The sequence below is a fragment of the Egretta garzetta genome, unplaced genomic scaffold (genome assembly GCF_000687185.1).
Source record: "Egretta garzetta isolate BGI_Z169 unplaced genomic scaffold, ASM68718v1 scaffold319, whole genome shotgun sequence".
In the NCBI taxonomy this organism is placed as follows: Eukaryota; Metazoa; Chordata; class Aves; order Pelecaniformes; family Ardeidae; genus Egretta; species Egretta garzetta.
This window is the reverse complement of record NW_009260769.1, coordinates 50,188-67,608: the sequence shown is the minus strand read 5'-3', so window position 1 is coordinate 67,608 and position 17,421 is coordinate 50,188. Positions and strand designations below refer to the sequence as shown.

At 39.7% G+C, this 17,421-nt stretch overlaps 1 protein-coding gene across 1 annotated transcript in view; it reads left to right on the top strand.

Moving 5' to 3' along the window:
* The first annotated feature begins 65 nt into the window (after window positions 1–65).
* Window positions 66–17,421, top strand: part of LPGAT1 (lysophosphatidylglycerol acyltransferase 1) — a 65,405-nt gene continuing 48,049 nt past the window's right edge. The window contains exon 1 of the mRNA XM_009646172.2: window positions 66–333. Within this exon, the coding sequence (XP_009644467.1) occupies window positions 96–333 (238 nt within the window). The 5' untranslated portion in view covers window positions 66–95. The remainder of the gene's footprint in view (window positions 334–17,421) is intronic.

The following is a 17,421-nucleotide window of genomic DNA, read 5'->3' as shown; positions in this document are numbered from 1 at the left end:
ACCCTCGCCCCGCTTCACCCCGCCGAGAAAGCGCTACTTGTGCCTTGTTTTTCCTCTCCCCGTAGGACGGTCCCGCGCCCTCCGCTGTGAAGAGCATGGCCGTGACTCTAGAGCAGGCCCAGCGGGTGGGCTATACCTGTCTGAAAGCACTCCTCAGGTTTGCTTTTATGGTCGCCAATAACCTGGTCGCGATTCCGTCCTACGTCTTGTATTTAATCATGCTGCAGCCTCTCCGAGTGTTGGATAGCGAAAGCTTCTGGTATATCGAAGGAGTGCTGTTTAAGTGGCTTTTAGCTATGGTGGCTTCCTGGGGCTGGTGGGCAGGATATACAGGTAAGAATGTCGTATTAATTTAAAATGTACAAATATAAAGATGTAAATAAGCATTAAAACACACGTGCTTTAGTGTGGGCACACGTAGGGGAATGTGTAAAATACAGTGGATACGTGGGGTGTTTTTCCTTCAGGTTTCTTATAAAGATGCTTTGTATTTCTGGATTGAGATGCTGAGTGTACCAAAACATTTCTTTAAATCGTAGGTACAAAGTTCTTATGTGTTAAGTAAGTGTTTCTCAAACAATATTTTGTCTTAGTATAATCAGAAATACAATTTTTCTGAAGTATCTTGATCACTTTGTTTTAGTGTTATGTGAAAAAGGTACATCTCCTCAAAAGACGTTGGTTGGTACTGTGCATGTAGCTGGTAGAGCCAAACCTTTCTTTATTAAGGCCGTGCATCTCTAAATCATCTCCGCTTAAAACTGTCAGGACAAAAGGCTAAAAAGTATGACACTAAGCTCGTGTCAGAGCAGTAGGTCTTCTATTCCTTGCAACAGCGACTGTCCTTGCTGCTGCTTCAGAACGGAGGGAAACAGAGGGAACCTCTTTCATACGAGTAGTGATAACGCAGTGTTTCTTGACTGCATGGCTCTTGGCTTACTGTTAGCAGAGCTAATTACAGAACCTGTAGGGTTTTTCCCCTCTGCATGCTTGCTTTGCAGTTATTATTTGAACTTACTTTTGCTCGTTAGTATTCATAGGCTCATCAAGGTGATTGAGTGAACTGAAATATTAAGGAGGGCCCTAGTCTTGTCCTCAAATGCACTGATTTTCATCCTGGCTGCTGCACTTTGTGCAAGAAAACAGCCATCAATTCTTTGTATGTGCTTAGACCTTGGAAAGGGGAGGAAATGAATCTACTGAGCGCAAAATATGAACAGTCCTCCTAAAATTCTTTCCCTCTCTTTGCCCAGGCTGCATCCACAGGTCTTGTCCATGTAAACAAGGAAAAAAAAAAAAGGAATGGCAGCACGCAGCTCTAGAGTCTGGTCAGACTCCTGATTAGTCAGAAAGTCAGTGTTGACCCAGATGGAGTGCTCTTTTTGTTAGGCTGCAAGAGCTGAAGCCTCTGTGATAATGTGCCTTTTGGTACCCTGTCGTGTGCCTTTCCGAGATGCACAAAGTTTCTGTGGATTACTCTAGGTGAGCTTCCGGTTCTTCATAAGGAGATGGTGGCAGCAGCAGCAGCAAGCTAGATTCTGGTCTGTCGGGCTAGAACTGTTGCAACGTTGCACTGCTTCAAAATTGCCTTGGCTGGTACAGCTCAAGCTTTTCCAGATATGCTGTTTTAAAAATCTTTTTATGTGTTTGTATTTGCTCATTAAAAGAAGTCCACATAGTGTTTGCAGTGGCAGGTATAGTTTTAAAAGTTGGCTTTATGCTTTAAAGCACAAAGGCCTTCCGGAAGGAAGGACTGACTTCCAAGGTGTTGTGTGTATTATTAATTGGAAATTGGAAGGTTTATGGGTATAATGGTAATGTTGAAGTCATACAGCATATGACCCCAGGGATTCGCTGTGTATATTGAACATGCTCGTTAAAATTCAAGCCATTGTCCCACGGTGTTATGGTTGTCAATTTTTGAAAGCAGTTTCCTTGGGACAGTTTTACTGCTGACTGCAGAACTGTGTGGTTTCTTTTGCCTATTGCTTGGAAAGTGGTCTTAGCATGATCTGCATATCCTAAAGTCTTCCTGAAGCATCTGTTGATTGGTGTTGCTGATGTAGCTTGACAATGTGAAATCACTTGTTTTACAGTCTTGAAATGTTTTAGTGTGTTTGTCTGAAGTATCATTTACAAACAGCTACACAGAAGTGTTTTCTGGGATGGTGTATGGGTAAGGAGGCCCTTCTTTTTGCTTTTCACTATAAAGCATGGCTTTGGTTTTGGGGAGGATTTTAAGCAAATGCTTGTAACGAAGTCTCAGTTTAAATATATTTTATTTGATATGAAGACATTAACTTGTCTTATACTGAAAGCTGCAAAGTAGCAAGAATAGCTTATTTCTTTGTCCGTTCGTTCTTTACCCTAATCAGTGCACCACATGCAGAACAAACCTGGAAAGTATATCTTTCTGGCTTCAACATATGTAGACAGAGTAATTTATGTGTTTCTTTCCAGATTGATAGATTTATAAAAGACTGACGCTAGATCCCCTCTTTTTACAGAGTATGATGTAACTAATTCAGAACTGAGATACTAGTTTATTAGAGGTGGTGTCTGAGACTTGCAGTCATGCATGTGAAAGAGATGTTGCTCCAGAATTTCTGTTTGCAATTCCAAAAACTTAAGTCAAAGATAGGCTTCAATATGTTCATCTTTGCAGAAGTAAATACAAGATAGTAGGTATTTATGGATTCATTGAGAAGATTAAGGATTTTACTTTTCTTTTGAGTAGTAGAGCAGTTGGTGAAGGTCTCTTTTTTTTTTTCCCCCTTGATTGAGAGGGAACCAGCTAAATGAGTTTACTTGTCTTTTAATTGGAGGTAGTGTTCTGCTTCAGTTGTGTTGAAGGCGTGTTTCAGTTTTTTAATTTATTTCCTTTTTCCCCTTCTGAGGCTGGGTCATGTGTTGGGTGAGAAGTGACAGAAACCATTTGTAAATAGGGACTTAAACTCAGCCTGCAAAGTAGATTCAGGGCGGACTTTTTTTCCCCGTGTAAGTTTGTATGTAATGTGTAGAAGAGAACTCAACACCAAAGGAAGAAAATATGGTGAGTGCTACGTTTCCTTCTGGGCTTTGCTCCTGTTGTGTAATTGTTGGTAGATTTTATTGAATAAAGCCAGAAGAGCTGAGGAAAACTCATTAACTAGGTCTGCCCTTCTCCTCCTCACCCCCGCATAAAACGGTGTTTTCGTGCTAGGATCCTAGTGGATTTGTTACAGAAATGACATGATCTGTGCTTATATCAGCAGCTCTAATCTATGCTTTTTGATAAACATAGGTGTTTCTGTTTGCAGATGCACTTGATGTTATGTAAAGAGATAGTGTATAACTGGACAAGCAAAATAAAGAAAGGAACGGGAAGAGAAATTGTAAAGGTCACTCTCCTTTCCCTAATCTTTTTCTTCTTAAGATGCAAGTATGAGAGAGAACTTGGGTATAATTGGTTGCCTTTCATTTTTAAAGGGCAGAGTATGATAAATATCTATGTTGTTCTCTTGAACTCCATAGTGTTTCTTATGAAAACTAACTGAGTGTCTTTTTATGAAGAACGTTCAGATAGTGTAGCAATGTTATTTTATTTTTATACGCTTTCAGAAAGGCCTTCTTAGAACTCTTCTAAGCCTTTTTATTTTTGTAATGCTTGTATAAACGTATTGCTCTTGTCTTAGGAGCTGTTCAGTTAGGACACTTGGAATCTGCGCATTAGTGTGATTTGAAAGGCACCTTTGAATAACACTTCTAAATATTTTCCTGCATTTGTTGGAAGATACGTTCTAAAAAAAGCGAACTCGAGAGTGCTTGATCCTTTGTTGGCAAGTACAGTTTTTTCCCCCTGTACTATAATTTCTCATTTAATATACAAGTAAACCAGAAACCACTAAATAGTGCAGTAGATGTAATGGGAGGGAGATGGAGCATATCTGCAGTGGTGAATTTCTGATGTCCTCCTGCTTACCTACAAAACTAGTTTTAAAGCAGCCGTCTTCTAGATTTGAACCTCTTTGGGCAAGTAACTATTGCAGACTAGAGTTTAATATCCCTGTATCTAATCAAAGCACTAAAACTAGGACATCTAGAGAAAAGATTGCTTTGCTTGAATACGCTTAGATAAACTGTTTTGTTGTCTTCTCCTGCTGTCTAAATGCAGAAGTTAGCATTACCCTGTGATAGTGTTGTTGCGGTGTTGCAATTGGAAGTCTCTAGGACAGCAGTGTAATCGGTTAGCAGTGCACTCATGATGCTAATCTTGTGCTTCGCTCTGGTCCGTGCAGCTTGGTCCCACTGTAGGGAGCGGTGGTGTATGCCTAGCCTGTACCTCTGGCTGGGGATGTGGAGGAGCTGGCGGAGGGTGAGTGTCCTCTGTCTGCAGCAACCATCAGTGCTCTTCTGCCTGTCGGAGCACCGGGGGAGAGAAGCGTTGCCGGTGCTCAGCAGGGTTGTGTGCGTCTTGGGAGGGGGTTTCCGTGAGAGTTGTGCTTGGAGTGTTTCATGCTACAGCAGTGAAGAGGACAACTTGACAAAACCTTCTGTTTCAGCCTCTTGCCAACACATAGTCTTGCAATGATGTTGGACAGGTTGGTGGGCTGTGGGCTGACGAAAGGAAGTGTAATGCACCTCTGTTACCGCAGACAAAAATTCTTAGTGGTATGAGTATGCTTACTGGTATAGTGATGCAGTGCTTAGTAAAACGTGAACTAATCCTATGGTATTGCCTGTTCTGCGTCAGCTGGGAAGGCGATGTTTAAAGACTGTCTGTAAGAATTGTCGGGTTTTGTCAAGTGAGGAGAATTCCCCTTTCCTCCTTCTTTGTAATTCAGCCAAGTAGAGTAAAATTGAGATTTTGATTTTTAGTTGTGTTCCACTTCCTCTCCCCTCAAGTGATTTAAAATGTATTGGCTGATTTGCATGTATGATTAAGTAGTGACCACTCTATAATTTTTTCAGCAGTCATACTTTTTCTCTCTCTAATTCAAAATCTTCTTTGTTTCCATTTCATCGGTCAACAGCATGAACTCCTCTAATCTTCTAAGAATGCAAATGTTTTTGTCTTCCAGAACTGTAAGAGATACAGGTGGAGCTGCTGTGACGACACTTCCTCGGTGCAGACAGCATGTGCTGTCTGCGCTGCTTCTCATGCCAAGTCGGCCCCTCTCCTCGGGCAGGAAGTGCAGCAGAAGCTGGAGACCAGCAGATGAGATAAAGTAAATTTTTGGCTCCAAATAAGGCAGGAGCTGTTATTTCAGGAGACCTATCTATGCCTCTAACCCTGCCATTGTTTTCTACCCTCCTCTGTTTCTACAGTGTGAATTCTAACTGGCAATATTTTGGTTTTGGGACTGGTCACCTCTCTGAGGACTGGGCAGGGAGGGGCATGGGGGAGACAACTTGTGGTTTTTGAGGTCGGGCAGCGTGTAAAATGGAGAAACAAAATTGTTCTTGTTTTTTGTTTTCTTGGAATGTGCAAAAATACCTGATGTGACTTGGTGGATTTGGATACCAACATACCATGCAGGAACTTTTAGTTTATGCCATGGCTATGTGTTGAGTTTCTAGGTAATGCCTGGCTTAAATGCAGCTTTCTCTGATGGACGTGACTTATGTGTAGGTTATGCTGAGATCAAGCAGGGATCTTTGAATTTATTGTGCTGTTTGTAAGAGGAAGTTTGTGTGTAATTTGTGAGCTGTCCTGATAAGAAAAGGTCAGAGTTGAATGAGTTGGGGACATTGGAGCTGTTTCTACTGTAGCCTTAGAGCAAAGGCTCATTGTGCCTTTGCGTAAGAGGAGGTAAGGAGTACAGTGAACTTACTGTCAACTTCTTTCTGCAAGTAATGTGTCTGTAAAGAGTGCTATACAGTGACCCTTGTCCTATTTTAATAGTATGTAAAATCACACCAGGAAATTCCCATCTCTCCTTTATGGAACACGTTACAGGCTTTACCATACTTCTTTGTAGTTCATCTAGTGTCAGCAACATGTCAAAAGCAGTAAAGCTTATCTTCCATTTTCCTATTCTATCATTTAACTATAAAGGATCATTCCAAAAGATTAGGAATTGAAATGCTCTCTGACTTTTATTTTTAGAAAGCTACTGCCTTCTGGCACAAAGCTTAGAGTAAAAGCACGCTCTGTTGGCTTTTTTTGCTAGTGATACTTTTGTTGTTTGTTGCTATTCACGTCTTTTTTTTGTGTGTGTTTAGAGTGGGTTAGTCTCTGCTCCTGTTTCACCTACTCTGGTAATACAAAAACTATTGCAGGCATACCAAATATGTCACATCTGCCTAAGGATAATAAAGATGAAATTATTGAGGAATACCCGTACAGAAAGGTGTGATTATTTACTTTTAACGCCAGGAATGGCTGTGGGATTCTTCTGAATTAGTTTATGTGCTAAGAGCGAAAGACAAAGTTTGTGAATTCTGGTTCTATTCCTGCTTATGGCTGAGTTTGCTATTTTTAGGGTGTGTTTTCATCCCTCCTAGTTCTTCTGGGTCTTTGTTTTCAGCGTATCTGTTCATGCTAGTCATCTTACTTCTCCCTTCATTGCTGGTTGAGTGCCTGAAAGGATATGACTAAGAATACCTGAGAGATGTGTGTCTGTTCTCTGTACCTTTTCTTGTTCTTTTTCTTGATGGTAGGCTTTTAGGAACCATGTGAAATAATTACGGGAAAGCTTTTGTCCAGCTCTGAGAAGCAAAATCTTAGGGAGTTAAATTCTTTGCAAAGTGTATGAAGGACGAGTTTTTTTTTGCTTCGACTGTGATCACATCTGTGTTGGAACATGTCAGAGATGATGCCTTTATGACAGAGATGCCATCTCTCATTCTCATTTAATGTAACTGTTCTAAAGCATAGAAATTTTAGAGCTTTTAAAGAAAACTGGAGAAAAAAATTGGATATTTAATGTGGATAAAACCTATTTTCTCTGCCATTTTGTTCTGGGAAATTACTTTTTTAGAATGAAACTCAAACAGATGAACAGAATATATCACTTTCCCTTTCTCTGTCGGGTGTGTGTGAGGGACAGAGAAATCTTGCCAAAGGTTAGTTTGGCAAGGTTTTAAGCTGCTGAAAACAGGATCTTAAAAATGAAAGAGTTGTGCAACCTTAATTAGACAGGGTAGTTAGTAAATCCTTTATGGAATATAAGCTTAGTGGTGTAACTTTCCAATGTGAACTGAGCCAAAATACAGCTCCAAGATATGTAATCTGCTCGCGTTTATTACAGTGGAATATAAACTCTAATGCTTAAGATGACACGTCAAATGTGGGATTGCGTAGGCATGTAATTGCACTGCTGTTGCAGTCACCACAGTTGAGATAATAGTCCAGCCATTTGTATATGCAGTTACTGAAATAAATAAGAGTAATATGTTTGCATTCCTTAAAAAGTTCTGTGACACCAGTAGGGGATTCTGCACGTGAGCCTGTATTTTTTTTTTTTTTCTTCTCTCCCCACACAACCATATCAAAGCATATCAAGCAGGGAGTGCCACTGAAGAAAGCCAGTCCCAGCCTTTCAGACTCATCCTACCACTGCTGCTTCAGATTTATTGGTGAAATATTTTAACGATTGTGTGGTGATCTGGATCATGGCCCTGATCCACACTAAAACCACCCACTTCCTTTTTTTTTTTTTTGCTGGGTGACTTACACAGCACAGTTCTTAACTCAGTTCATTTTGCGTGTGTGGTGAAAGAAGAAGGTGTTGTTTCCTTTGGTGACAGTACCAGCTTTAATGTGTTTGTTGAAATACTGCTTATGGCCCCAAGTCAAGAGAGCAGTCCTGTGCAGAACAGGGCCTCTAGTATGTGAATAAAATGTCACTGAAGTAGACTTTCTCACCTTTTCTTACTATTTTGTTAACTGGTTAGTGTTATTTAGACTGGAAAAGTGCCTTCTGCAAAGTTACTTTAGAGAAGAAAATTTAAGTGTAGGGTGAGAACAAGGGGTTATCATAAACTGAAAACTGGTTGATAAAGGAATAAAAGAACCAGTGTTCATTTTGATGAAGGCTTAGCAGTGGGGTTCCTCTGAAGTTCTGTATGCGTACTGTTTGAGTTTGTCAGCTACAGAGACAATTGTAAAGACCTTCAAAAGTACTTAAGCTCTATGCCAAAGTAATAAATGTTTAAATAAAATAGCAGTTTAGGAAAGAGATTAGTATGATGGTGGAGAGCTTAGGGAAATTTTTGGCTCCGCACGAGTATACATTCTGTTATAAAATATGTAAAGAACAAGATGGAGAATAATATTAGAAATATCAGTGGTTCAATTTCACACTTTGATGTTTTTGTCTCGGTTGTTTTAAAGCTATTGAAGAGTTAAGAAGGGTCTCTAAGAGGGTCAACAGCTTCATTAGTGCAAGTTGAAATCAAATCAGAACAATTTAATTCACAGCTGAACTTGAATTGGAACTGAATTGGACAACTTGGTGATTCTGTTTCCTGGGCAGACTAGACTAGAAGAGATGCAATCTCCCTGCCTTTGTGTAAAGAAGGGGACTTGTAGTGTCATTAGAAGGTAGAAAATTAAAGTCTTTAAGATTTAATAAGACAGCAGTGTTTGGGGTGTTTGTTCTTTCTTGTTGTTTGTTTTTTCTTAAATACTTTCATTATGTTTTTTCACAAATACTGACTTTGCAGGATAGTGTCAATGGTGCTAATTCCTTTGAGTTGTATAACAATCTGAAAACTTCTCGTTTAAACGTTGTAGTTCTAAAAGGTAAGGAATAGTCCCTATTAAAGGAGTGTAATAATTTAAACTGGCTTAGAGATTCACCTTGGTTTTGTAATTTAAGTAAAGGGGGAGAGGAACGATTAATAGCTTTATTACTGCTTCTCACTTATGTAGAACTAAAAATAGACATGGTGTTCTAAGAGCAAGGGCCAGCATTATTGCTGTTTGGGAGGGCGCGGGTTCTGGAAAGTTGATTCATTAGGACAATGGCATGAGTGCTTGTGGGTGTGTTTTTTTGGAGGCAAAAAGGAGGATTTTGTCTGAGTTGTTTTTTGTTTAGTTTAATTTGTTTTCTAACATCCAATGTCTGTGGAAGTTGTAGTTTCTGTGCTTGCTTGCCAGAACCGGGGGGGAAAAACTATTAAGAATATGTGTTTTTGGTGAATTTAAGCATCATTTATGTCTGAGTGTGGTGTTTAGGGTGGGCCATTGAACATTATTTTAAAATAATCTGGTGGCTTGGGTATTTTATTATCTATGTAGAAAAATGTGACAGTGTTTTAAGCATGGCTTCCTGATGGGATTAAGCTACTTGTTTAACAGCTATTCTTTCCCTCATCCCTCCCACACTTCTGATTTGCCTCTTTGCAAATCTGTCTGCGATTGACCAGATGGTTCAGATTTCAGACATAATGGTGTTCTCATGAGTTTTGTGAAAATTGGCAGCTGAGCAGAGGAGAGAGAGACCCAAGTTAGTGCCTCAGCTGAGGGTAATGCAGGCAGATTTGGCCTTCGTGTGTCTTGGTTGACATCTGTTGCACGTCCAACCAGTGCATCAATGGTTTTGGGTTTGCCACAGTGCCGGCATATCTTGTCCAGCCCGTTGAGGAGAAGGAGTTTAGACAACAAGTTTTTGGGAAACCAGGTTTTGTTACTTCCGCTGTTTCTGGAGCAACTTGTTAATCTGGCAGTGGCAGACAGTGGATGAAGCAGCATCCTTTCCTTTAGATGATGTTTAGTCCACCTTGCTTATGGTGGACTTATGCTTTTATGCTTTTAGATCCGAAAGGCATATGCAGATAAATGTTTAGTCTTAATATTAGGAAAAAGGATAAGGTGGTAAGAGAACTTAAAGTATTGTGGTTTTAAGACTTTCTACTCTGTATATAAAACAGGAGTTGGCATAGCCTCCTAAAGAGGACTGGGAGGGCATCAACCTGACTGAAACTCTCAAGAACAGTGATGCTCAGTTTACTGTGGGCAGAGCCAAAGAAAAAGTCAGTTACGAATCTGACCCAGGGACGTGTAGAAACATGAGGCTTGAGGTGTATTTGAGTGTATTTGGGGAGACCTGGGAGAGAGCAGCAGGGTGTACGGTAAGCCGCATGAGAGTCTGTCAAGAAAGGTTCTGTACCACCGTGTAGCATGTGTAAAGGCATTACATTAGAAATGTGGCCTCTTGAGTTTTGTACCTGAACCTGTTCTATTTTGATATGCATAAATATATATAGATGGTCTGGCAAAACTCCAACTCTGGTAACTGCCAGTTTCCTTTCCAAATGCATTCTTCTTTCATACTCTCATTTATTTTCTATGCTTGTCTCGGGCATAAAATTCAGTTGTTGTTCCTCCTAGCAACAGCTTGACTTGGAAATAAATATAACCGTAGCCTGTCTATATAATAATATAACATGAAGGACTGATGAAGTTCAGTTTACATTTATAAAAATGCTTGCAGAGTCAGGTACAGTTAATATAAATGTCTGTTAAGCCTCTTGCATGCAGTGGGTTACATGAAAACAAATATGAATTCTTCTTTGTATTTGAAACTCTTCTATTTGTATCATCAAACCTAATACTTCGGTCTTCTAACCTAGTAACATAGGAAGGGATTGTGGCAACAGCAGGGCCTTTGCCCAGGTACCTATTGTCTTGGATGCTTTTAAAGATAATTTCATGCCTACCTTGGGCTTCTGGAGTTTGACAAGATTTTTACAGGCTGCAGAAGCACTTTTGTCCCTCGTCTATTTCAGAGGGAGAAAATACTGAAACATGCCTTTTTTTTTTTTTTCCCCTCCTCTTTATTGCTTATGTTCTTTGCAAATGTTTTAACAGCCTACTAAACTTTAAAAGCTAAAATGCAGAGCTGATTTCTCGTAACCACAAGTGGCGTCACCGTGCGTCACTGTAAGGAAGGGTTATTTGGGTGGCTGCTGTGAGGAACGAACCGTAGGAGGTGGCCTGCTCCTTCCTTTTCCAGTCCCATTACCACCCTTTCCTGATACTTTGCAAAAACAATGCGGTAAATCCGAGTGTCTCATCACTCACTGGGTTTGCTTTGAGGCAGGGTTTCTTTGAGCAAAGTACAGAGAATTTAGTTGGATAGGTAGAATTCTATGTTTGAAGTATATTGACCAAAGCTCTTACTCTGTGGGAGTGTCAGATTTTGTAGCCTGAATAAATTTATTTTTGCGTAGTTTACTTTGTGTCTGAGGGAAGAGTGATTTGTACCACTTCTGGCAAGTGCTTCATGAGTAAGCCAAGGCACTTGTAGCCACAGATCATGACAAGTTGCATGTAAAGTGCTTTCAGTGCCTATTGCTACCCACAGACTTAGGATTATTCACATTAATCATTTAATTGTGAAGTGGAATTTTGAGATTTGTAGTATCATCTTGCATTTGTGGCACGCTTGCTGTATTTGAAATGGAGAAGTCAATTTCCACAGTCTTTCACAACTCTTGTTCAACCCCTTTACGGGTGCTCTTCAGAGAAACTGCTCTGCAGTGAAGTACTGTTTTTAATTGAAGTACTCTGAAGTCTGTTCTTCCTCAATTTTTGTTCCTCCAGCACTCGTCTGCTGTCATTTTTACCATTTGTTCCCAATGTATAGAAATACTTCTTCATCTGAGATGTGGAATTTTTTTTAATTTGAGGAGGGGGAAGAGAAGCCTCAATTACTGTCATTGCAGTAGCGTATTTCAAAATTGGGACCTGGATATTTCACTGGAAGGTGCACTGAATATTAGTTTGTGTGCTGAGGATGAACGGTAGGAATTGGAGCCAGCCATTCAGAATGTTTGAATAAATTTGTTTGTATCAAGATCGACCGTTTCATGTAAAAAGTACTACTGAAACACCCAGTGAGACTGTCAGCCACAAATCCAAGGTATTTTTTGCAGTTGTCAGCAGGTGTAAGAGGATTACTTGTTTTGTAATAGTAACAGATGCCGGAGAGCTAAACTTTTTTTTTTTTTTTTTTTTTAAATTAGGAACAGTAAACTTTCTACTGCCGCTTTGAGGTACATCAGCTAGAATAATCTAATGAGAGAGGCTGGTTTTTTTTCCTGCTAATTATTTCATTTGTGATAGCCTGAGAGTATCATTAAAAGCATTGCTTCTGATTTTATGATGATGGACTTCTTACTGGCAGCCTGAAACATAGCCACACTCTTAGTTCTTAAGAGTCACTGAACTGGTATAGGATAACTTGGGGTAAATTTAAATAGGGTAAGATGCTTTGTTGGCTTGAATCATTTGTTGCATTATACCAGCAAAAATAATAGCTTAAGTTCCCAGCCAGAATTATTGTCATGGACTTTCCAGCATGCTTTTCAAACTTACTGTGGCCTCTTGTTTCAGTAATGGGACTTGCAGAAACAGAAACATAAAACTGAATATAGGAATTTGCTGTTATGTTAATCTGCATCATTAGCTTCTTATTGTTTTATGTTTAAATTATTTCGATTAAAATTTGTGGTAACTGAACATCATTTTCCCCCTGGCCTTTACAAAATCCATTATTTGAAAAAAATGAACATAATATCTAAAAAGTCCAAGGGGAAATGTTTTTACAGTTCTTGTTCATGTTATAACTACTTAGTCGTAAAGGCTGTTGTTTGTAACATGGGTGAGAAGTTTAATAAAGTCCTTGAAACCTAACAGCACACACATTTAAGGCTTCTTTTAAAAGGTTTGTCCTTCTTCCTTGCATCTGTGTCCAGTTATTTTTCGATTCTTTGCATGCCTTTCATTATTAAGTTTTCCCCTCCACGCTGCAACTTGAAAATGTCCATTGACTTGGTTCTGTTTTGTGGTACATGGCAACACTAACACACTGGAACTGGAGGATGGTGCAGAGGTGTATGGGGGGAGGAGAGAATAATGCTGCAGCTGTTTGATTAGTAGCCAGTTTTATTGCTTGAGGATATTGATTTTTAAATTATGCCACTTCTGCAATCTCAAAATACACTGTTTGAATATGTATTTCTGTTCTTATGATCATTCAGGCGCTCAGTAGCTCTGTCTTTTCCGTCCAGAGTTGACTGAGTTAAGGAGGTTTAAATGGTCAGTGTCCTTCCAGTGGAGACAAGCTCCTCGGTTCTGAGGTCACTGTAGGGAGACAGTAAAAAGATGCACAGGATGGCCTTCTGCCTTTCCCATGTAGGCCATTTAACAGAAATAATCTAAAAGTAAAGAGTTTTCCAAATACATCAGGCACTACTTTTATGTGGTGATTATTTGTACTGTATCATGAGCCGGGCTGAAAAATGTCAGTTGTATAATGAGACGGCATCAACTACATTTTGTAGTAACTTAGGCAAGACCTGAAGAATACGAAGAAGTAACTGTGAGGTAGCTGAACTTTATTTAGATAAGCAGAAGGTAATGACCAGAGCTGGGATATAAGGGTGGTTTTGCCACATTCAGAGTCTTGGTTTCCAGTAATAGTATTGTTGGTTTTCTTGACTTGAACCTTCAGCCAGTGATTAAAGTCATGCAGTTTGCTTCTGTTAGGAGGAAAAATTGATGAAGAACTGGTTTTTGGGGTTGGTGGGTTTTTTTTTTTTTTTTTTTTTTTTTTTTTTTTTTTTTTAATCAATATGACTTTTTAAAGGATATATGCAAAATCATGTTTTCCTGAGCCCAGTTCAATCTGAACACTGGGAAAACTGTTTCCTTGCTCAGTAGTGCAACTACATTTTTTCGGTTGGGTTTTTTTTTTTGGTGCATCTTGTGAAAAGCATAGTCTTAGTTCTTACCTGTAGTGACTCTGGCAGCCTTTCTTGGTATGTACCCTTTTGTCTGTAACCCTTGCCTGCGCCCAGTCCTGATGGTATAGTTCTTGAGCTAAGTCATTGAATGCTTGGGGGCTGATTAAGCTTTTTCACCATGCTATTTAATTAGCCTTGGTATGTAGGGAGAGATGAATGCAAACTCTCAGTTGGAGTTTTAGGCAAGTTCCACATCTTGTTTAAAGAAAACGTAATGTTTGCTCACTTCCAGCCCTATTACAGTTTTCTGGTTCCTGTATTTGATAAACCTCAAGGCACTTCAGAGAATTTCATGGGTACCAGCAAACCCTTGGTTAGTTACCTCATTAGCTATGATATAAGTGCACTAGAATAATGTGCTTTATCAGCTTCCTATGAGAAATTGCTCTCCCTCTTTGTGCAATCCAGTGCCAATTTTCTGCATTCTGCATGTCTTTTACCTGAAAGAGTCTCTTGTATAGTGCTCTGAAAAAATTATAGTCCCAAAATACACAGTAACTTAAAGTTTTCAGTTAAAAATGGAAATGAGACTTCCACCTCATGCCTTTTCATTGCTAGCTAGCTTCTCCAGTCCCTTATGCAGTAGGTAATAGCTATAGCCTGTTGAGTTCTTCTGCTGTCCCCAGAACGACTTGATATTCCATTGCCTTGGGATATTTGTTGTAAGACTACTGAATATATCATGTTATTTCTGTAGCTGTGTTTTCTGGGAAAAACATCTGAAAAGCTTCTAAATGCTCTGGTTTCCTTGAAATGATATAGGAAGCTTGCAATCTACAAATCTTAAAAGGAGAAGAAATGGCCATCTCTTCCTGGGCAGGTTCATTACTATATGCCACCACTTACTTGCTCTTTAAAGCCATACTTTCAACTGGCCTGACTTGGAAATCTAGATTAAGTAGGAGCAGAATCTTCCATATGACTAGAACTGTGGCTTTCCAAATACCTCAGTTTTTTGGCTTTTTTAAAAAAAAAACCAACCAAACCCCAAAACAAACAAAAACCCCCAAACAAAAAACCACAGCAATTTTTGCAGAACTTTGTTGTAATAGAGCTGGCTCCCTCTTGTGAAACAGCGAAAAAAGTGAAAATTTTGTGCAGTAGTTCATTTTGGGCAGTTCAACAGTTCTCACAGAACATACTTTTTGTAAGAAGTTCCTTCAAGTCTTACATACCGCTGTCCAGAAGCAGTAAGGACTCGAATCTGTCCACTTCAAAAGTGAAAAATCTCGTGTGGGTTACATCCACCTATTTGTGATAATAGATGATTCTTATCTTTTTTTTCTTTGTAGCCCTCAGACTCTGATTGTGTCTCATTTTCTTCTTGAAGTAGAATTACAGATTTCTTTTTCCATTTATTTGGAGGCTTGCTTCTGTCTTACGGGTGCATTTTTTCACTGGAGTCTTTGTCCAGTTTCCCCAGTGCTCATTTTATTCTGGATGACACACTGCAGTGTCTATTTCTGTCGTATGAAGAAGAAAGTTTGGTTCCTAATAGCAAGTCCTGTGGTGTTGCAGTGGGCAGCTCTGCATAAGGGGCTGAACAGTTGAATGGATACTGTGGGAGCGTTGCGATCCTGTATGGTGGCTTGTTGATTATTAGTTTGTTTTAGCCAGCTTGCACTAGGCCAACTAGTTTGCATCAAGATTCTCAGAGTTAACAGCTGAGGCTGCAAAGCAGGCTTCAACCATTCCCCCTGCTTTGAAAGAGGTAGTCCTCTCCCTGGAGGAAACAGGACTGCTATTTCACAGGGAATTTGCTTTGCGTAGACCATTACCCTAATGGGATTTTTCACACAGTTGGTTTGGATATACTGGTGTTTGGTGTTGATTACACAATCTGAAAAGTATCCCTTTACCTAGAGTGGTGAACCTGGATGTATTCTCTGGACATTGCTTCCCCGGAACCTGAGAGGGAAGATCTGCTTTTGTCCTGTATCTATTGGCTTTTTAAGGCAATATGATATGGTAGCTGTACTTTTTGAGCCACCTTAACAGTTGAGGGAAGCAAAGTACCATATGAATGACCCTTTGGCATCACAGGGAATTTCACATCTGGAAAGACAAGCAACAGGATCAAATTAGTAATGCATACCATTGCTAGTGACTCAAAAGGAAACTGTTGTAATAGTATCATAGTTTTTGATACTGCCCCTGGGTAGACTCTGTTGCCTAGACAGTTGACTCTGCAAAGACAGCTCAGTTTATTGTTACGATGCAGTACTTGAACTGTGACAGAGGGTGTGCTTTCAGAGTACTCTCTTGGGGAGAAAATACTTTCTTTGGTTTGCTTTCCCCAAACAAATCCAAAGCCCATTGAAAATCAAACAGCTGTCACCCTGTCCCTGTGTAAATAGTGGTTCTGTAGTGTCTGATGCCTGTGGCTACAAAATTTTTATAACAATGACATTTATCTATCTCTTCTGTACTTAAGGTTAGGGAAAAGTAGAAAAGCGGGGTGTTGCATGATTTTAACATGTTCTAACATTCTTTAAAAGAATAAAATTATGCTTGCTGTGCTCTAAAGACCACAACACGCCTAACAAGTTTGTTTGTTTGTTTTAAAAAGAAGTTCATAGCAATTTTGAAGGTAGCTCAGGTGACTCATGTCGGTTATGCTTTGCACGTTGGGCCAATGTGCCTAGACTTGTCCAGCAGGTCTTCCAGTGTAGCAGACCTCAGTTCCATAAGGATTCATTCTGGTCCAACTGGTGCTTGCTGCCCCATCATCCCTTCTTCTTTTGATAGCTCTTCATTGTGCTGGCTTGCCCCTTCCTTTTTTTTTTTTTCTCTCTTTTCTTTTTTTTTTTTTTTTTTCCACCAGCACAGATGCTCACATGATGTTGCAGTGGCTCTCTTGCTTCTCAAGTATTAGAGCAACTTGCCCAAAATAGGAAAACCAAGAAACATCTTAGATAAAGATAATAGGGGAAATAATTGAGGCCCTCCCATGTTACATGTTGGTGTGTTTTGTTTGCTTGTTACTCCTCTAAGCTTTAAGTAGGTGTCAGTAGCTATATCGGAGTGTTTAGTAGTAATTTGAATGTCCTCGTGTTTGAGTAGCTGAAAGTAACTAAATTTCAATGTAGCTGCTTGCATGTTTCGTGTTTGACATGCAAATAAAACAGTCGCAATAGACTAGTTTAATTTGCCATAATATTTTGTAATATAGCTAAGGATATAGATGAAGATCTGAAGATGTCTGTCTTTGGACGAAGATCTCAAGAGTTTATAGCAGTGAACACAGTGGCTTATTCTGGCTAAAATGCATCATTGCCTCAAGTTTGTGGTGTTGGTTACTGGTCCTACTTCTTTGCCTGAGTCTGATGATCCCAGGTGAATCATATTCTGCTTATTCCTTATTAAGGTTTGAACTACCCTTCAAATTTATGTCTTTGCTGCAGTTCTGCAGCAGTAAGACACAAACACAAACGTGCAAGGTTTTTCTAACATGTACTTAGTGACTGTAAAGGCTGCTCCTTTTCATGCCGCAGGATGAAATTGTAGGTTTTGTTGTAGTTGAAGGTATCCACTAAGAAAGAATTCTGTTAGCACTGTGTTTCTCCTCCTGGTGTCAGGCTGTAGATCACCAAATCACAGAATTGTTTGTGTTTGGAAGGGACCTCTGAGGATCATATAGTTGAACCCCCTGCTCAAAGCAAGGTCAGTTAGAGCAGGTTGCCC